General features: G+C 47.3%; 1 protein-coding gene across 1 annotated transcript in view; it reads right to left on the bottom strand.

The window, feature by feature from the left end:
• Positions 1-249: 249 nt before the first annotated feature.
• The window catches only part of CDHR1 (cadherin related family member 1), a 44,004-nt gene continuing 22,965 nt past the window's right edge, over positions 250-21,288 (bottom strand). Inside the window, exons 12-18 of the mRNA XM_026851836.1 lie at positions 20,132-20,335; positions 17,103-17,255; positions 12,478-12,642; positions 11,042-11,109; positions 8,222-8,450; positions 7,034-7,288; positions 250-527 (exon numbers count right to left, since the gene is read on the bottom strand). Coding sequence (XP_026707637.1) covers positions 318-527; positions 7,034-7,288; positions 8,222-8,450; positions 11,042-11,109; positions 12,478-12,642; positions 17,103-17,255; positions 20,132-20,335 — 1,284 coding nt within the window. The 3' untranslated portion in view covers positions 250-317. The remainder of the gene's footprint in view (positions 528-7,033; positions 7,289-8,221; positions 8,451-11,041; positions 11,110-12,477; positions 12,643-17,102; positions 17,256-20,131; positions 20,336-21,288) is intronic.

Here is a 21,288-nt window from a genome sequence, read left to right as displayed (position 1 = left end):
CTAAACAGAAGTTTATTAGCAGAAAGCAATCTTTCAAAACCAGTCGCAGGTGATACGGTGATGCAGTTTATAGGACTGAGCACGGCGTTGAAAAGATTATCAGAAAACTTCACTTTATAAAATTACAGTGTACAAAAGAGTAGTTGGCAGGATGTGCTACGTTCTGTTTTCAAGTACTCTTTTACAGACATAACAAAACTCTTTGAGGTAGGGGAGATGAGTAGAGCTAAAGAGCTTTGTTCTTAGAAATAAATAATAACATAAGCTACATATGGCATATTAAGGACAAATGAATGGCCAGTTGACTTTGCAGCTTATCACGCTGTGCGTTTCGGAGGTCCCCGTATAATTTTGCGGATTTTGCCCTGCGGGTGGAGCCTGGATCTTTTCACACTTTTCCAATACATGATGGTGGAGATCACCATTGTTACAGAAATGGTGGAAAGGACGCCACTCATGCAAATTCCAAATATTGTCCACGGATGCTTCTTGAGGCCTAAAATATAGGATTTTACCCTGGACTTGATCTGGAAATATCAAAAATAAGAGAAACGGTCAGCCCTCACACGGTTATATTTGAAAGAGGCCAGTATCTATTATGAATACAGCTAGGGAACTAGGGTGAAATGTGTGCAGGATAGAGAGCTTATAAAATAAAGGGAGCTAAGTGTTGAGGAGACAGTTGCAATGACATTGAACTGAACCCAGAAACACTACAAGAGGTTAGGAAGCGTGTATAGACATCTGGCCGATCAGGGAATAAAGGCACATAGGTCACCCTTATTCGCAGCATGGCCGTCCACCCTTGCACTACGTTTCCATGAGAAGTTCATAACGAACACAACCTCTGCTACAGTCTCTGGGCAGGCAGCAGCGCTGTGCAAGGCCAGGAGACCCTTCAGAATCGGCACGTTCACCAGGTTTTTTACCAAGAGCTGATCATAAGCCACGTGTGGCTGCAGAGACAGGGCTCCCCCCTCTGCCCCAGTCCTCTGGCCTCAGCTCCAGGAGGGAATCATCACCCGAACTCTGTCTGGTAACAGGTTATCTGCATTTTAGTTAGCGGTCTGAACTCCCAGCCTTTAGTCAATGGGGAGAAACGGGCACCTCCAGCGTAGTAGTCACCACATGCTAAAGTAGGTACCAAAGGCAGTGAGTATAAGGAGAGCCTTGTGACTAGCTCGGACTCGAACCTCTGACTTTGAGACATATCAAACAGATTTCCCTGTGTGGCTCTAAACGAGGATGCTCATCTCTATCCTCCCCGGTCTGTGGAGGAAGGTGACTAAGAGTCTCTGAAGCCAAAGGATGCTTCAGAGTGCCTTTTGTCATTCAGTACACAGGGACACTATTTATTTTTAAATCACACGCCTAAACGTAAAGAATGTAAATTCATTAATAAACCCCACAGCATCTTCACTTCTGCGTGTTCACCACCTATCTCACACATACTACCCAAGCCTACCCTTCCCCTACCCTGAATGTTCCTACTGCCACAGAGAAATGGGAGAAGAAATGCTGTTGAAACTCATGGACCGTGTTACCTTACTGGTAGTTACCAATTTTAATCATTATGTTGTGCAAAGAGTTTTTCCATTATTTAATTAGGAAGGGACCTGAGCTAGAAACCAAAAGCAGAGCAACCATGACTTTGGTGGAGCTTGGTTTCACATCAGCTTTCCTGCTCTGCATTACACGGATGTTGTCTACTTAAATCCCATCAGATGAAAGAAATTCTGCCCTGGTTTACTTAACTTCATGCGAAAGGCTGATGAATTGTCAGATAAACCCTGCTAAGTAGTACATGGCATGGAATGAGTCCACTTGTTACGAGTGTTGTCAAGATCTATTTTGTAGTGAGACACTGATGGATAAATAGTGTAGGACCAACACAAGAAGATGACATACACTTAAAGAAGATGTTATAGCTCAGTAATAATTATTTGACCAGCTATTTGAAAACCTTGAATAAATGGGATTAGACAGAAGCACATGTTTGTGTTGCCAGTGTACGACAGTTGCCGGGGTAAGAACTGATGGAAATCTTACGGGGAGTTTCAGAATTTGGCTTCATTCGACTCCCCCTTGTCTCACCGTGTTTGGCACCTGTTCAGAGCTTCCAGTCACAAAGCGGTGATTAATACCAAAACCAAACCCAGTTGCTGGGCCTGTCCTATACAAAGCTTTGCCTAGAGTGACCCTTGGATACCAACTTTTCTGCAGTGTCTGCATAAAAACATAAAGCATTTTGTAAGCAAAAGGTGAGAATTTCTGTTTGTCATGGCCATGGCACTCACCGGATAAAGAATAACTTGCCATCCAAATCTGCAACGTCATCATCTTAGGCAGCCTGGTAAGTGCATTTGTCACCAAAAAGCTTTGCAACCTTGTCCGTGCCATGGCCCAGCCCGTTAACACACAGAACGGGTCTGAGCACCCTCTGTCAATGAAAGTCTGGGAGCCCCTGGGCGCCCACGTTTAAGCAGTTTGGCCCTGCACGCTCAAAACGCTTCCAAGTCCTTGTGCTGATTACCAGCAGCGCCTCGGAACTGGGTCAAGGCATTACTCCCTTGTCATTGATGTAGCTTCTTCCTAAGAGACATGCTGTATTCTGAAGAGCGCTGAGTTTTCTTCTACACGTAAAACAAAAGCATCTGCAGGACGAAATGAAGTCTGGTATGGGAAACGTTGCCATAGCCCTGTGGGAAGAACCTGGAGGAAACACTCTCTTTCTTAATAGCCATCAAAGGAGTTAAAGTGCCACTGCTCACAAAAGATAATGCTCTGCTGGTTTGTATTTTTTTTTCCTGCAACATCACAGAGAGGGTTGGGGACACTCAGAGGGTTACAGCAGAAGTTTGGAAGTAGCTCAGCTGGTCACAGAGACTTCAGAAAGGAGAAGTCCAATCCTGGGACAAGAGTGCAGTTAAAAAATTAAAGCAACTGTTTGGCTTAAAAGATGCCATCACCTATTTTCTATTGAATGGGCACGCATGGTCCCTTGCAGAACCCCCATGACTGTCTGTCCCCTGCAGAGAACTCCTCAGCCCAAGGCCTGTGGGATGCTGAAGTGTGCAGCAGTCACTGGGACTCACCGTCACCACCAATGCTGGCACGTCCCTTTGAAACCAGTTTCCTAAGACCCAGCACTGTGAAGTTTAAGTGCAGACAGATGCTTTCAGGCTGTGACCTGAATGGCAGGATGTGGAAAACACCCCTCTGTAGCACGTGGGGCCGATTCCTGCCGTCCTTCCTCCACAGTGGCTTCCTTCTCAAATATCCGAGCATTCCGAAGAAGATGCCCGTGTCCCTCTTTGCTACTGAAACGGTGACTCACGTCCTTTGTTTCTGTCTCTTCTGCCACGACGGTTTGCAGCGTGCACATACCCACACCTCCTGGCAGCTTCCCAAGAGCCTTTCCTATCGCAGGGGTTGCAGCGAGCAGGACAAGCGGGTGATGCAGGACCCAGCAGGGGTGTGTGGCTGAGCTGTTCCACCACGAGACCAGCTGGGGCTCACCAGCTATATTTAGAAGCCTAAGCAAGCAGCAAAGCTGTTAAGAGCCCAAGCTACCACAGATTATAGACAACTCAGGCTGTGTCGACTTGAGCAAGCGGATCTGTACAACGAACTAGCTGGGTCTGAGGAGCCACTTCCACGTATTCAACATTTTTGGGGTTTTGTTTCAGATTTTTCTAGCTGGGTTGAAGGGACAGACTGCCTGCCAGCGCCAAAGCGCGCCAAGGTGGGCTCCCCAAACACGTTTTTGTCTGCAAGAAGTCCACTTCGTGTGCTTGGAGCTGTCTGGGACACGAGCCATCCCAAGTATGCGGGGATGGTCAAAAGATTTGCTTCAGAAGTAACTCCTGGTCTGGGGCAGAACACACGATGCCTCCCTCCAGTGCTTGTCCCAAAGAGCGGTGCTGTCACCACCGCTGAAGGCTGCATTCGCTCTGCACACAAACACCAGCATGGAGCAAGACTCCTCAAATCAAACCAACCTTCTCCGAACAATTTTTTTCATGGTCCATGTAACTGTGAGAAGAACAGGCTCAGTGCTCTGCAGATGTGGCAGAGGATGCTCAGTGCTACCAGCAACCACAGTTCCCATGGCTGCAGAGTTAGTATGAGAGAGGAGGAGTACCCACATTAATTCAGAGAAGGTATTTGTTGAACCTTTCAATTAGGGGAATCTAAAACTGAGACTCGTCAGCTACATTTAGAAGTCTAAATGGGTGGCTAAAGCTATTAAGCAACACAGATTATGGTGTCTAAATGTGGACTTGAAGTCCACGAAGGGGTGTTAATAAACACCCCCATATATTTGCAGAACCTCAGTGGAGTCATGACGAGGCAGAGGGACCCACCCATCAGGTCAGCCTTCAGGACCAGGAGTGGGAATCAGATTGCTGTGAAAAGCCTGGGCAGCAGGAATAGATTTTTGAGCAAGACATAAGGCTGAAAAAAAGAATGGTTTTTCCAGCATATGTTTCTTATTATGTTGAGAAAGGATCGGAGATTAACAGACGCCACTCAATACCAATTTCCATAAACCCAGACTCAGTTAAATTAAAAGGCCTCTGGAATTTTTTATCATTGTATTATTCCAAGAGCAAAAGGTCCTTTTGATGTGCAATACTGCTGAACTTAGCCACAAGGCATCTATCTCGAAGGGCACAGCCTTGTGCTAATTGCAATGGTAAATGTTAATCAGAAAATATGCCTGTTTAATTACTTAGTGTGATTAACACTGCAGGAAACCTCTAGAGGATGCATTCAGAAATATCCTCCTTATCCAAAATCAGTAGTACACAAATGCCCACCAAACAGCTAACTAAAAGAGACTTTGTACAGCTGGAGCGCGGAGGGATGAAACGCACATTTGTAACAGCCTCGGAGAGAGGGGGAGTGTGAGCACAATCCCCTACACCCACAGAAGGTTTTCTGCACGGAGTGTTAGCAGGGACTGTGCTGTCCCCGGGACACAGGGAGTCACCAAGGGCTTTGTACACTGGCACTGCTCGTCACTCACATGCAGGCTGACATGTGACAGTGGTTTAGCAAGGAGATGTGATGCTCTTAGATAAAAAATCCCGACCCACATCATTGCAAGCAATGGAAGAGGTAACGGAGAAATGTGCAAAAGCTCAGGGAGGATGCGACGTCGGATTAGTCGTGCAGGTCCTGCTGAAAAAAATCTACTCAAGTGAAGAAAGAAGATGCTGTTGCTGTCTCAGGCTCTGCACTGGGACTCCATATCAAGCAGAGCATGGGAAGAAACGAAAAACTGCATGAGAGGAATCTGTGTCTCCACCTCTCTGCTTTAGACTTGATTGGGAGGGGCACTCCCCCTCTTTGTGCCAAACCTGTACCCCTGGAGGGGCAGAAAAGGAAGCAGAGAGGGGACTTCATACGAAACACCTTCCTTCATCAGGTGCTGATGTTGCTTCCAGCACTAGAACAAAATCCAGGAAACTTTATCCCAAAGCATCAGCTGCTCTTCTTTCCCTTCCATACGTCCTTCATGAGCCGGATCAGGGACACACCTCCGCCCTAGCAAAGCCAGCGTGGGGCACCCTCCGTCCCCTCCACACCCCTCGGCCCTGGCAGAGAGGCCACCAGCTCATCTGGAAGGGGAGGGACAGCTGGAGGTAGGTGCTGCGGGCCAACAGGGGGCCAGTGCCTGAGGCCACCTGGTGTCACCCATTTCTGAAACGGGCACCCTGGAGAATCCCGGCAGCAGGGCAGGGAGGGCGGGCGCTCCACTGTTGGCTGCGGGCAGCGATTCTTATTTTTTGTATAAAAACATGCGAAATGGTATTTCCATGGGAAATCCAAGCGTTACAGAGTTTATATCAGTCAGAACGGGCAAAGCTCCGAGTTTATGGCAGAGACCAGCAGGCGCAGTGCCCTGGTCCCCAGGGCAGAGCCTCGGCAGCCCCGCGGTGTGCACAGAGGTGCCCCAGGGCCCGGAGTCACTCCTCCGCTGCTGGTGGCCGAGGTGACCTTGGGGATATGCACAAGTGTTCTCTGCAGACCCCTCTGGGCTCCCAGCAGGCTCTGCACCGCACACAGAAACGTACACATCAACGCACCTGATAGGGAGTATCGGGGGAAGAGAGGAGATGGAAAACACAGAGGAAGACTGTAAAAGAGCAGCGGGCGCATTCTGGCCCAGCGAAGAGAAGGCCAGCCGCTGTCTTGTAGGAAAAGATTTGCATCTTTGCCCAGTGCGCGTGTGGTCCAGGCTGTCAGGCTAATGATGTGTTTCTCATCTACTTTAAAGCCCATTTCCTCCCTGCGGGTACCTACTTAAAGGCACGGCAAGGCACTTAGAATAACCAAGAACCACGCAAGCATGCGCTGCTCACCACAGACTGCTGCTTGCGCTGTGGCCGACGTGAGCGTTGGACTGACAGGAAACTCTCACCCTACCTCCGCTATCGTTCGGTGTCTTGTTCTGTCTGCTAATAACACTCCGATGGTTAAACCCACATCCAAAATTCTATGTCTCACTTTTCCTATGTCGCTTATGTCAACCTGCAAAACCGGTCTGATGTATTTCACTCTTGGCCCCAGCTACTTCCCACTCACTTTCTGTAGGGAAAAATATTGTTTTCTTCTCCTGAATGAAAACAAAATAGCAGAAATTTAGCAGTCAGGATTTACCTTTCCTCTCAGGAATCTAAAGTCCTTAATTTGCGTCTGTCTATAACAATCAGATGCAAGAAACTCATCTCCCAACCACATTATGCTCCTGCCTTTGTACCTTTGCAATTTCTCTGGTCAAAATGTCTTTTAGATTTGTGGCTGTAGGATCCAGCTTCACCACAAGGCTCTAGAAACACTCTACAAGACAGAGTTAGCAAAAAAAAAAAAAAAAAGAGAAGCAATGGCTGGCAATTTTTTGGCTGTCGATTTCAACTCCTGAAGCATTTTTAAAGTACTCTCAGAAGTGGAGCAAGCAGTGACTACTCTTGGGTGCCTCTCAAGGGTCATCTCACATGAGGATTTTTCTAGAACCTTTGCTTACCTCCTCTGTGATATCAATCTTCAGAACCGCCGTGGTACTGAAGGATGGGGAGCCTCGGTCTTTGGCCTGCACCACCACTGACCAAATGCAGTCTTTGTTCTTTGTGATGTTGTGGATGATGTCCAGGGAACGGATATAGGATTTCAGCTTGATTTCCCCAGTGCTTTGATCGATATCAAACACATTGGCTGGATCTGCTTGCATGATGGAATAATCCACAATGTTGTTGGGTTCTTCTGCATCTTGATCTATAGCCTGGTAGAGGAAGCGTAAGGAACAAAGATGTTATTGTTTGTATCTTTCCCTGAAGACAAAACTAAAAGTTTCTGAACATTCGTTTCCAATAATATCCATCTGCGACACAACTGGGCTGGTTTTGTTGCATCCTGGAAACAATTTCCCCTTTTCTGGTATCAGTTACGCTACATTTTCTAGTGAAAAGACAGCAGGAATAGAGTTCTTTTCTTGCATAAGCGATTTCTATTTGAGATTAAATAAAACCGGAGCAAAAACTGAACTGTAACTTATCTGTAGAATGCAAATGATCCACTGCTGGGGAGTTTCTCAGCACGGAGGGGGCAAACGTGAAGCGATAGAAAACAAAGGGATTAGCTCCACGCTAAACTATAGCTGCCTTAATTTTGGTGCTGTGGTATTTATTCTGCTGTCGTTAGGAGTTGTGTGATTAGGCTTCACTATACGTATTCAAATATGTGTAACATAGGATTGTTCTGCCTGTGAATTGTTATTGCATTTTTTTTTTTTAACCTCTAGTTCCATACTGGATCAATAAACACAATTGTGCAAAGCAAAGGGAAAGGAGCTGTGTGGTTGAGCACAAAGGCATGGCCAGAAGGTTAAGTATTCAAACCCTGTATTTCCAGTCACTTATCTTCTGTGGGCTTCTTATGATCGCTGTATAACCCAGGATCCTCCCCAGCTGATGGCTCAAATAGTGTAACAGAACGTTATCTTTTGCCTAGAGAATTTATTTCTCCCTCTCAGCAGTCTGTAAATACCATCATTCCACGCTTTAATCCGTTTGTTCCGTACAAATGGATGTGCAAAAGAAAGCCCCAGGACAAGCCAACTTTCAGACATTCACCGTGATCCCAAGGCAATAAAGAGCAGAGCTGGGGCTTTTCCAAAGCTTTCCTCTGCTCTGTGACACGCTGAGTCATCTCTCACCTCTATCCTCACCGGTGACCCGATGATCATCGTCTTTTCCTGGATGTTCTCGTTGAACTCCGGCGAGTGGTCATTGACATCCAACACGGTGATGAACACTTCAGCCAAGCTGTACTTCCCATCTGTGTCCTCTGCCTTCACGTAGAAATTGTACTTGGAGTACACTTCAGCATCTAACACAGCCCAGGGCTGAGTATAAATTATACCTGTGGACGGGTGGATCAGGAACCTACAAGAGAGGCATGAAAAGACTTTTGGGTTTTTTGGCGTTGTGTGTTTACAGCCTGGAGCAAGGGTGGGCTCTAAACATTGGTTTAGAGCTCAGACACTGAAATGCTGTGCCCAGAGACTGGTCCTCCTCACCTAACTCCTGTCTGGCTGTTTCCAAATCATTCACTCCACCTATTTCCGGCTAATTCTTTTAGGCTTGACAACCAGAGAACTATCAGTGTCTGGTGTTTTTGCCATCTATTGTGCATTAGCTGTTTTAGCTATTACATTTTCTGTTAGTTTGTCCTCAGTAAATGCTCAGCGTGATGGCCTTCTCCCAGAATGATTTCTTTGCATTAAAACATTAACAGTTTATAACTACAGTGTATTATATCATGCCCTGCATAAATTAATATTGATTGACATCACCTCAATAGCTAAGGGAAGTGTGCTGCATATCGTATTTAGGCTCTTCACTTCTCAGGAAGGGTAAGAAAAATGGCTGCTCTCAAATCCCCCAAAGTGCAGGGCAAATTATCTCCTCCAAAAATAATCACTTTTCCATAGACGGGCACTGGGATGGAGTGGATGTTCAAATTTATCTGTAGCAAGTTCGATTCTACACATTTGTAATTACTGAGGAACTGTCGAAAGCGTCAGCCAAAAGCTTGGATTTATAGAGGAGATACCAACGCAGTGTCCATTGAAGATGGACTGCCAGTGGAGGCTCCAAGCAGTCGGGGTTTTTAACAGATGAAACCTTTTATATATACCCTTTAATTAATGTACAGGATAACAAAAAGCGTTCTGCATTGCACCTGGGAGCACGATTGAGAGTGATTATAAAAGGGGCACTTAATAATCCAGAATCCTCAGTTGTTTTCATCACCCTGTTAAATACAAACACAAGTCTTGATGGAAGCCAAAACCTGGAGGTGGCAGGAGCTGTGAAAAGTCTTGGTAGGAGACAGTGTGTGTGCCGAGTGCCTCCTGAGCCCAACCCAACCCAGCCTAACCGTGCGGAGAAGACTCCCATTACCCTCATTTAGTGGAGGAATAGAAGCACTGGGGTGTGAAGAGATTACAGGGGTGTCCCCCTCTCCCACTGCCTGCTTGGACGTAGGACTGCCAGCGGAGTGGTTTTACCTCCAACAGTTAACACTACTGCTCTTACCCCAGCACAACTCGTCTTTCTGCCCACACAACTGCATATCTACCGATGTAACCCCTGAGACAGAAAAAAATCGTGCCTCTAATTGAAACTCAAATCTGCATCAGACTGTGTGTTCAGCAGATCTGGAGGTCCCGGGGCTAGGGGATCAATACAGCCTTGCAGAGCTGCGCCATTCTGGCACAAGGAAGAGAAAAGGAAAAAAAAATCATGAAAAGTCTTCACATCTTAATTTCCTCATTCAACAGCATAAGAACAGTACGAGCATCCCCGTAAGTCCAGTGAGAATAAAGTTACACTCACATTTTTTTCAAAATCCTTCATCAACAACCTCTTCACAAGCTGCTCTGCACCAGCTGCTACGTTTCAGACCGAAGAGGTCTGCCTGCATGACACGACCTTTGCCTGCTTGCCTCTGCGCAGTTAGCAGCCAGCTTAAAGGACTTAGTGAAGAGCTCGGAATAATCCATCCTGGAAATGCTCCCGTGTACGTACCCTTCTGGCTACGGAAGAAGCTCACCTTTAACATCTTGGATTTTGGACTTTGATTGTGCCTCCTAAACGGCTTTCACCTTAACACGCAGAGTTCAGCTTTAACCCCGGGTGGATAATGTGCAGAGAAAAATGGATTCTGGGGATGAGTGCCTGGAAAGCTTATTCATTTTCCAATACTCCACCCTGCAGCTCCACCATGTCCAGGAGCTGCAGGTTTCAGCAACAATATCTGTCACAGGCAGTGGTGGCAGCCGCAGCTGAGTCCCAGCCGACAGCCCAGGACAACCGCGGGGATGGAAGCAGTGTGGGAGAAACCAGGGCCTCGGAGGTTCCCACCCCGGCACCGTCTCCAGGGCAGGGGGGGAGCAAGGCATCCTTACAAAATCCGGGAAGCATTGGGCTCCCCTCTTCCCTGACGCAGGACTATTAGGTTTAAGGATATGAAACGCTTTGAGCACAGCTGGCCTCCCGAGCTAAAGTCTGTGCTCTTGAAAGCCTTGTCTTGGATTTATTTTGACAAGAGTTGGAACTGAACTATTTGCACAGCTATGTGGAAAGGGAAGGATGGAAAGGGAAGGGGAAAGAGTGAGGGATTATTTCTTTTTTTTTTTTTTTTCCTCCAGAATTGACTTTTCACAACAACGAGCCCAAAAGCTTCCCTTTCTCTTACAAGCATTTTTCAAATGGCGATTGAACAGATCCTGTGCTTTGGTATTTCAGCTGCCTCGTCTCTTTGGGGGCTTGTGGGTAAAATTCCATGGGTTCACGAGGCAGATGTTTAATGATCACACCAGTTTGTTGTTTTCACAGAACTCCCAAAGAACATGGCATAAATGTCCTTGGAAATGAGCAGGTCCAGAATGAGCCTGTTCTCTTTTTTTTAAAAAAAAAATATTTTTAAACTCTGCTTAGAGGTTATTTGATTTTTTTTTTTTTTTACTTACAGGTCTGCTCCTGTTCCATAGATAGAGTACTTGACTTCTCCCCAAAGCCCTGAATCTGGATCTGTAGCCTAAGAAAAGAAAGTGAGTTATCCTTTACTAAATTGCCAAAAGAAATGTTTCATTTTTCATTTAACAACAGGCCACGTAAAAACCCAAATGCTTTTCCCCCTCCTTGCCATCCCATTTTTAGGGGGAAATCACATGGACAAATGTCACCTCGAAAGCCACAAAATCTACCAGGAGGAAACATCCCTGGCTGTGCCGGGGGAGCTGCGAGGTGCCGCTGCCTGCCTGGGCCGAGGGGAGAAGGGCGCTGGATGCTCCAGCTCTCGGCCTTTATCACATCCCTCCTCTGATAGAGATGGAGCTCATCGGTGACACGAACAAACCGCCCACTCTCAAGCCTTCCTAATTATTGGTTCAATATTAATATATATTCCCTAGACAAAATTATTTACTTTACACAGAGTGTTTTTTTAAGCCTCTACTTCTTTAATTGACTCAAAGTAAAACATGACAAACGTTCCAATCTCTACACAATATTTCAGCTTTGTTTATATCTTATCGCCCTCGTGCCTGTGTGACTTCTAGCAATGCAGATACTGTTGCCTTCAACACTTTATTAATCTGGTTATTGAACCTTCTTTCTTATTCGCAGCCAGACTGTGCTGAAGATCTCTGGCAAGGTGCCCCCATCATCCCTCCCCATCACCCCTGCATCACCCACGGAGCCCCAGGCAGCCAGGAGCTTTCTCGTCTTGGCAACGTGAGATCTGCTTCCAGCCCTAGAGCTTCATGAAAGACATTTCAGCTCACGCCAAATGCTGGAAATGCTTCTCCAGCACACAGGGTTCACGTAAGACCCCGACTTTCTTTCTAGGAAAATGGACACTGGACAATCCATCGGCATACAGACACTTACGTAGGGACCTCTCCCAGCTCTAAGCATTTTAAGGTTATATTCTTGCCTTCATTAGCTGTCTAATTATGCATTTAGCAGCCAGATTCCTCCCAGGTGGAGGAAAAAAATACCTACTAAGCTGCCATCTTGTTTTCTTTTTACTCATACTTCAGCAAGCAAATCCAGTAAATCCAATTCCACTTAGTCGTAACTGGATATTCCTGTTGGGCACAGATTTGCTGGGGCTTTCTTAAATACTCACAGATCGCGTGACTCGTCTTAAACGCAGATGGCTTTTAATGAAAAACCAAAATAAACTCTTTGTGCTGAAAAATGTTTGCCTAAAACTTTTTTTTTTTTCCCCCCAAAGTGTTTTTTCTTTTTTTATTCTGGAAAGGAATGGGAGCTGAAATCTGGAAGCTGAATGGCGAGCAGGACTTGCTACTTGCTTCTGTCCACTATTTTTAAGCTACTTGAACTGTCTCCACAAAGACCTAGAAAAGAGAGCATTTCTTAAGAGATGAATGAAACTTACTGTAACAGCAACTACGTTTGACCCCCCTGGGGAGTTCTCGGGGACCCTGGCAATGTAGTAGTCAGAGGAGAACTTTGGGACGTTGTCGTTGGTATCCAGCAGGTGTATCACCACGTCAGCTGTTGAACTGAATTTCTCTGGAGTGTTTACCTCTATTGCAAGAATCTAAGAAGAGAAAAACAGGAAATTATTACACATCAGCTGTTACTGCTTCTTAAAGGAGGTTTCTTCCACTACCCATGGCACACTGGTGCATTTTAGCCTAGCTGGACCAGACAGCTCAGAACCAGAGATGATGATGAGCGAGGTCAGCGTGCAGCCGAGACCTGTTTGTGCATGACTGCAGCGGGCCGTCACGCTGCGGAGAGAGGACTTCAAACCTGTCTGTACATATTAGACTTCCCGTGACAGATATGATTGGTTATCACTAACAAACACAGCTCCAAGAGCCGTAACGGAAGCCAGCAAACATCTATCCCTGGGCAGCTCCTAGAACTTAGGGGAACAAAAGCACCAAATAATTTTGAATAATCATGTAAATTGAATCACGATCCTTTACAGAGGGAGCATAAATTCTTCAAAAGGCAAGAAGTCAGGGCAATAAACTGCACCAAACAGGGCAAAGAGATGAGAGAACCAGTGCCCTGGGATGCTTGGAAGCCGCTCCCCACAGGCAGGACCTTCAGGGATCAGGCGTGTGCAGCAGAATCCCACTTCACAAAGTCTGTGAGAACTCTTGCCACCATGCTCCGTGAGACTCTGCCCTCACTGCCTCATGCTGACTGGGACTTCACCAGACACCCACTGGGGCTTTTAAATTGCCTCTCTGTCTCTGGGGAGGAACAGAGAGCTCTGGAATAAGACATTCTCCTAACTCTGCTGATCTGAAGGGGCAGCGACCACGCACAGCAGGCCAGGGCTGGCGAGGAGCCCGGCAGCAGAGCTTCACTAGTGCATGTCAGCTGGGGGTGGCACTGCTGGGTTACCAGGCTGGTTTCTCTCATTTCCCTTAGTGCACAGCTAACTGATGCAGGGGGGAGCAGCCACCACAGGGAAGGACGCGGATAACCCGGGCGCCTGGTGCGGGGCGGTTCTCAGCGGGCAGCAGCCATCAGATCCTGCTTTGGAACAGACCCGAGCGAGCATTTGGGATCTGAGTCACCTCCAGAGCCTCGGACAGGCCTTTTCCACAGGACTTCAGCTACTTAGCACCAAAGGTTTCCTTTCTCATTCTTAGCTTAACACAAAACAGCAGCAGTGTTTCTGCTGTGTCTCTGTTTGCTCCTCAGTAGAGTAAGGAACCATCTGTAGGAAGCCTGGTCTGGTGGAGCAGCAAGGCTGTTGCTATTGCTCAGGTGGTGTGAGACGGAGCAAGAAAAAGCACTTTCAGCAAAAGGCACCGAGAGACACACCGAGCCCTTCACAGCCTCCAGCCCAGGCGCCTGGTCCCTGGTGGGTGTCTGCATCCCCCAGAACCAGCACTAGGATGCGAGTCTTGGGCTCTGCAGGGGCTGAACTCAGATGACTAACACAGTGACCAATGGCCAACCTTTTGGTTTTCGTGCTTGGGCAGAGCCCAAAGCAGGAGAGCTCCAGAGACCTGCCGGGGACAGCACACCACTAACAGACCAGGGAGCAGGGCGTTCAACTGAGATATGAAAGGCTCAGCTGGAAAAAAATCTAGCCGCGTGGGTTTCAATCCCCAGCAGCCACATGTCTCAGGAGCTCCCTCAAAGAGGGTGAACGCTTAAGTGAGCTTTGGAAGGTGGGGCAGGGCTGGCACAGCATCTCCTGCTCTGATGGTCACCGAGCTGAGGGCTGTGGGGGCTGCCCCTCCCTCCCACCGCTCTGCTGAGTCCCCGCTCTGCCACCTTTGGAGAAGTTTGTATCCCCTAGAGGTCTGGGGAGGGTGGGGAGCCATCTAAGTAGACAGGGAAAATGCCATCTCAGTGTCATCTCCCGGAGCTGTGCCCGCTGGGGGAACGCTTCTAATGCTTGGAAATAAACGGTGGGAGGGTTCTTGAAGAAATTAATCTCGGAGGGCTGCTTGTGATCACTACTGGCACCTCTGCTCTAAAAGGGGAGTTTGGTCACGGCGTCTCTGCGATACCATTCGCGTTTGGGAGTTCTGGGTGGTGTTCCAGCAAAAGAAATTTTTGAAGGGACAGTCACACACAGACATCAGCAAAAACCTGCTCGTGAGCAATCTCAGCCCCTAAAGCAGCACAGATCAAACCTTACTGCTTATTGTGCGCACGGATCTATAACAAATTATAACGTCCGCAGTGAAGTAATCTTTGCTGCTGGAATCAGCCCATCTGAGAACACCCTTTGAGAGCTTATTTTTACCTTGTTTTCTACATTCATTCATTATTCCCTCTCCCTTAAGCAGCCATAGCCCAGCTATGTCAACACGCTGACAACATCCTCCTTCGGGGAGGGATTTTTGTCAGCTTACTTGCCTGCAATTCCTTATGCAGAGCTGTACTGTTTGTTTTACGCAGAGGGAGAAGAAAAATAGCAGAAAACTATTATTTCACAGGACTACGTCTTAACCATTCATACCAGAGCCAGTAGAGCAGACTGAGATGTAAACTTGAAAGTGGCAGGTAAATTTTTAAAATAGAATTTGATTTTGGCAGCTGAAGTTAATTGCAGCCTCATGCAGTCCTGGCCCGCAGGGGGTGTGAGCATCTCCAGAATCTGCCCAGGCTCCTCTCAAGGCAGGCTGCCCCCTGAGCTGGAGGAGGTGGAGGCAGGAGGTTTGGCCCCCAAAGCATGTCAGAGCACGGCAAGGTGGGACCAGCAGTACCGGGGCCCGTGGCAGAGGGACTGGAGATCCAAGAGGCCAGGAGTCAGCCAGAGCTGCCAGACCTGGCAGGAACCTGGGGAAACCCGCTCTAGCTCCTGGACAGCTGATAATGAAGGAGGTCCTGACCACCAACTGCATTTACGAGACAGCCCTAAACGGAACATAAATTTTCTCTAGTAGCCTGTGCTCCGGGTAGGTTTTCGGTGCACCTCCCAGCCAAATGAGCTTCAGTTCTTCTCTGGCATTTTGCCGTTCAATAACAAAACAGAGGAGAGGGATCATTGTTTACAGAAATAAACAAACCCTGATATTAGATTCTCAAAGGTGCTGTGGGATACGTGTTGAATAGAAATAAGAAAATATTTCATCCAGACCTCTAAAACCAGGGTAGGAAGTGATCTGAACTTTTCAGGGAAATGGAGATGGCAGTGAGGTCTTTATAAAGGATTTGCTGCCATTTATTACTGCCATATCATCCAGCTGCACCTTCCCCATTTGGAATCGAGACAAAAGCTCCACGTTAGCAAAGCCTTATGGTCTCCCTCCAGCAGAAATAATTTTGTCCAAAAAAAAGAGTGAATAATTGCTTAAGCTAAAAAATATACTTTTTTTTTTTTCCCCTGGTAATTAATTCTTTCAGTGTTCACGACAATCACATTAACTACTTTGATTTCTATTAGTATTCATGAGGAGGCCACGTGTAACTTCTTTACTGGTCTTTTGGTAGTTTAACCTGAATAAATGTGCACTTATTCTAATTAGTTTTGGTAGCGCTTTATAGCCCTTTCAGAATCTCCCATTTTAACACAGTAATGATGCCTTGTTTTTTCGTAGCATCTATAACCTCTGAAGCTCAAAATGCCTACGGAACATTACAAGAGGAGACATGAAGCATACCGCAGCGAAACGATTCGCTAAGGACACAGAGCAAACCATGCAGCAAGGGTGAGGACAAAATTCAGGAAGTTGCCTTCTGGACTGTGCAAAAAAATGCCACTTTTTTGTACAAAATCAAAACTAGCATATGTTAATACTCAGCTAGATAGTTCTGGCTTGCTTTTTTTTTTTTTTTTTTTTTTTTTTTTTTTTTTTTTTTTTTTTTAAATTATTATAGGGATTGTCTACACCATTCTTTACAGTCAGAAGCGAACCATTTATACTCATGTTCAGAGGCAGCCGACACAAAACCAGACTACTTAATTATCTTGTTGACGAGCCAATGAATCCATCAGGGAAGATGATAATGCAAGGGTCCAGCTTTTGGATGGAAGCTGGTTCTTGTTTGGCTGGCTTAGAGCACGGGCGAGATCGCCCCGGGTCAGTCTGCAAACGGCCGAGGAGACTGACACGGCAGGGAGCGATCGGGGGAATGAGCTCCCAGTCAGCTGGAGCCTCCAGCCTGCCGACATGCAAACCCATGATCGTGAACCAAATTACTTAGGACCAAGCAGGCAGAGTTCTGGCTCCAGAGAAATTAGGATTTTACCCTGTGAATTTATCATTGTAAGAGCAGAAATAACACCCTTAGGGTTCGGTCTAGAATGACTCAGAGCAAACGTGTGCAGATTCCACAGAGAAATAATATGCCACATTCTGCACTGACTGGACTAAATTAATCCACAGATGCATCCATTAAACCTTTGGAAGTTGATGAACCAGAGGCAGAAATGAGTTTCCCTCACGTGGAATATAATATCACTGACAATGCCTCAGGCAGCTTCAGGTGGATCGAGCAGCTAAATCCCATCCGATACAGAAGCCATCATGCACACATCATGCACACAGGCAGAGAGGACCTGGAAAGCAGAAGTACCTTGAAGGTTAACACCTTGAATTTTTCATAGTCAATAGCAGCAGAATTTTCGACGATTATTGTAACCTGAGCCTCATTGAGGACAGTCTGGGGAACCACTCGGAAGATGCCACCAGGTCCAACAAGACGGAGGTTGAATTTAGCATTGGCTCCCTGTGAATAAAAGCAGACATGGCAGTTTTCAGTGAATTATGCATCTCTCACAGCCTAGATTGGCTCTGTTTCTTCACACCGTATAAAATTAAAATGAGTCTTAGTGCTTAGAGGCCTCTGCTCTCCATCCCCTGGGCAAGAGACTGCTAAGAAGCTTAGTTATATAATCCCTTCAGCCCCGGTCACAAGACAGACACAGCTTTTCTTAAAATAGATTGACAAGCTAGGTTATTCTTCCAGTCACAACGGAAGGACCCTGAAGCAGGGCTGGCTAGGAGAGGGACTCGTGGCAGGCAGCCTGAGGCTTGGCACCACACGCAGGGAGCTAGTGCAGCTGACAGAGGTGACACCACGTCCTGCCTCCTCCTGATCCTGCCAAGGAAGGACGACTGACCTGCCTGCGTCAGGACAACGGACCCCTCAAAACCAGCCTGAGTCCTCAGAGCTCGCAGCCTCGGATGATGCTGCAGAGCCGCGAAGACGTGCAGTTTCCAAACAGCGGCGGTACTCCACAGTTTGTGCTGGCTGAGTTAAGCCAGCCCAGAGTTCCAGCCACTAAACCTTTTGGGATTTGATGCACCTCTGGGGGGAGAGAGGAGTTCCACTTGTGCAGAATAAAATCTGACAGACATTTGACAGCTCCAGGTGAAGTGAGAAGTCAAATCCCATAATACAGATAAACCTTCTGGCCAGAGAGGACAGGGAAGCAGCAGCATCTAAAGGGTTACCACCACTGGTGTGTGAAATGGGGAGAATGAGCCAGAGCCAGCTGGCCAGACCAATTCTTTTAAACCAAGCTGGAGAGTACAAGAGAAAAGATGGAATGGAGATTCTCATACTTCTGCCTTACAGGGGAGGTAGGACGAGGAGCTGAGCCCACTTCAGCAACTCTTTGAATTCACCAAATCCTCAAACAGTGCCACGTTTACCCTGTGACAAACGAGCCAGATTCACCCCCCAGCATGAACCTTGAGATGAAGAATTTCTAATAAGTTTCAAACAGGGTAACTCTACCTTCAGATGCATCCCTGGAGGCCTTGCTGTGGGCAGTTCTTGCTGCAGCCCTAGCTCATGTCAGGAGAAAAAGTATTCAGCAGTAGTTCCCCCAGGGGAACAGAAGGACCCTGGACCCAGACCCAGCGGTCTGCATTGTTGGTCGTACGAGCCCCACAGCTACAGAGATGACAACAGGCTCTTTTGCTGGGCAGTAAAGTCAAACACACAAAGCCAGAGCTGCTGGACTACGAAACACAGTGCTGATGGGGAAAGTGGAGCATCTGAGCACACAAAGCGCTCTGCACTCGGGACTGTACGTGCCGGAGGGACAGTGGCACGGGGCAGGGAAAGCACTGCCTCCCCCAGCAGCGGGGTGGCTCCTGGCAGGGATGCCCAGGGAGCCCAGGCGGCTGGGAGCGAGCCACGCTGCCGCCTGTGGGCAAGCAGGCAGCCACGGGACCCGGGAAGGACCGGAGGACCAACAGCACCGAGCCCTAAGCTGTGTCTGTCAGATGAAGAAGGCTGAGGAGGAAATTTCCGTTCTTGCAAGCCAAGATGGCATTTCCATCCAACTGTAGGCCCAGAACAGATCTTGCCCACCACCTCCTCCTCCTCACCTGCACCATCCGCTCCTCCAGAAGAGTCACTAATGGCTGTGACAGAAGCAGAGATATGTTTAATTTTCTTCTCTATACAGTCCTCTCGTGCGGAAGGAAAAACACCGTGCCTTAAAGGAAAAGCAACCCACCCCTCTAGAGTGACTGATGCCTTACACTGTTGCTAGGAAGCTTCTTGAGAAATCTATACCGCACGTCTAGCAAGGTTTCCTGCTTATTTCAGAGCCCAACTTGCAGCCTGAATATCTTGTCAGTCTACATATGGTACACATATATTTTGTCTCTAAATAGAAGAGATGGGTTTTGTTTCTTTCCCTCTCCAGCAGCGTCCCCCGTGACAGCGGCAGAGTCGGCGAGGCGCTGCTTTGGAAGCAGGCATTTATCTGCCGGCTGCAGAGCCGCAGGAGGGAGGGGAAGAAGCCAGTGGGTTTGACAGAGCACAATACAGCCAAACCAGCACAATACTGAGCACGGTTATATAAGAGCACTCTTTCCAATAGCAATACAGTTCTCAGATGCATTAAGCTTGTCTGTTGTCACCACCTAACCTCAGGCTAACTCAGATGGATGCCATTCATAGAGGATTTAGCTCAGGGATCCCTATAGCAACCATCACCATAGCATCTACGGGCATCACAGGTCAGTCAGATAGCAGGCTGAGACGGATGAAGTCTTCTTTGCCTTTATCTGGTTAGAGTTAGTTTGGCTCTGGAATAATTTTTAAGATTACCTAAAAATCTCACTCCAGTGAGAATGATTTATCGAAGCCCACACTCCAGCCTCTGGCTGTGACATACGGGCCAGAAGGATAATATATTGTAATAAAGCCAGTGTAAGGGCACGGACGGTATTGGGTCCTGCAGGGCTGAGAAGATGCACACAGCAACCGCACCTGAAGTTACTAAAGTGACTGGAAACACCAAGTAAACCTCCAAAGGGAGCACGTTCCTGGCCATGACACTGACCACAAGTGAATCCAGTCAGGGGACGTGCCTAAGGTCTGTCCAACTGCCGCTGCCACGAGAACTGGGCTGCAGCTTTGGGACCACCCTTCTCATGCAGATGCCAGCCTGTGGCAGAGTACACTTTGGGGCCCAAACTCTCTGTGGTAATGGACCCTACAACCACTTTGTCTGCCCTGAGCTTTTGCGGAATGCGGGTGACACAGCTGAGTCCCTAAAATGACATTTCCCCACCTGGCGGCTCTTTCTGTTGTCGGGAAAACGCGGCGGGAATCTGGAAGTCCACACGGTTTCCATTTACCTGATCTGAATCGTTGACTGTAATCTTCAGCCCCCTCAGGATTTCACCCTCTGGGGGATGCTCGTACATGGTCAGTTCAAATCTCTCCTGGGAACCATTTTCTCCGTAGAACGTTGGTGGATGGTTGTTGAGGTCGACCACCCGTATCGTCACCGTGGCAAAAGCGGACACTGAGACATCACCTTCCTGGCTGACCTCTGATGCCTGCAGGGGAGAGAACAGTGCTGAGGGTATGCTCTCCTTCCCCAGTCCCGCCGTCAGCCATTGTTCTGCGTGTCCAAATCACCCCAACGCACAACTTGTACGAAGATTCACAGCCTTGTATTTCTCTGGAAATCTCAGCCCATTTCACACTGCAGTTTATGATGATTAGACGATAATGATAATAAACCAGTCCCAATAAAGCCCCAGTGAAAAAATTCTCCTCCTTATTTTGTGAGCTTAGTAACTCACCCTAGGTGAAAACAGCGCTCTAAAGACAGACAATCTAATAGAGGCAAGATCTAATTGCTTGCCTAAAGTGTTGACAGAATAGAAAGGGAAGAAGACAATCCTTAAATTTGCTGTGGTACCACAGGTAGTTGATGTTAACATTGCTGCAAGGACTGCAGCCTTGAAAACTCTGTGAGAAAAACTATACTTGTGGTATTTAGGTAAATATTTGAAAAACAAAAATGACACACTCTTTTTTTTTTTTTTTTTTTTTTTTTTAGATTTAGTCTCTGATTTACAATTCTGCTTTGCTGTCTAGACAAGCTTAATTTAAACTGGGTACAGTTTGGACAGACAAGCAAACCTAGTTGGCATTTTTTCCGAACTGAAGGATCAAATCTGTCTGGGTTTCAACAATTCCAGTGTGCAGCCTGACTCACTGGATTGAACCTAAAACGAGATTAGATCCTTCTGTCAGGACAGAAACTCTGGCTGGTGTTTTTGTAGCAAAACAGCTCTCTCTCACATGCTTTTTTTTTTTTTTTTTGCTCAGTGATCAAAACCAAAGGCACTAAACTGCTAAATTTCTCTGAAGATGCTGGTCTGGTAACTGAAGCACCTGTCACCACCTGTACTGGGTCGTACAACAGCCTTGCGGTTCCTCGGGCAGATTTTGCAGCCTGCATGAGCTCCAGGTTGCCGTAACGAGGAGATCAGAAAAGCTT

Source organism: Athene cunicularia (assembly GCF_003259725.1).
Source record: "Athene cunicularia isolate RWA chromosome 6 unlocalized genomic scaffold, athCun1 chr6_part2, whole genome shotgun sequence".
Taxonomy (NCBI): domain Eukaryota; kingdom Metazoa; phylum Chordata; class Aves; order Strigiformes; family Strigidae; genus Athene; species Athene cunicularia.
Note: the sequence above shows the minus strand (reverse complement) of the source record. Positions and strands in the feature narration are given on the sequence as shown.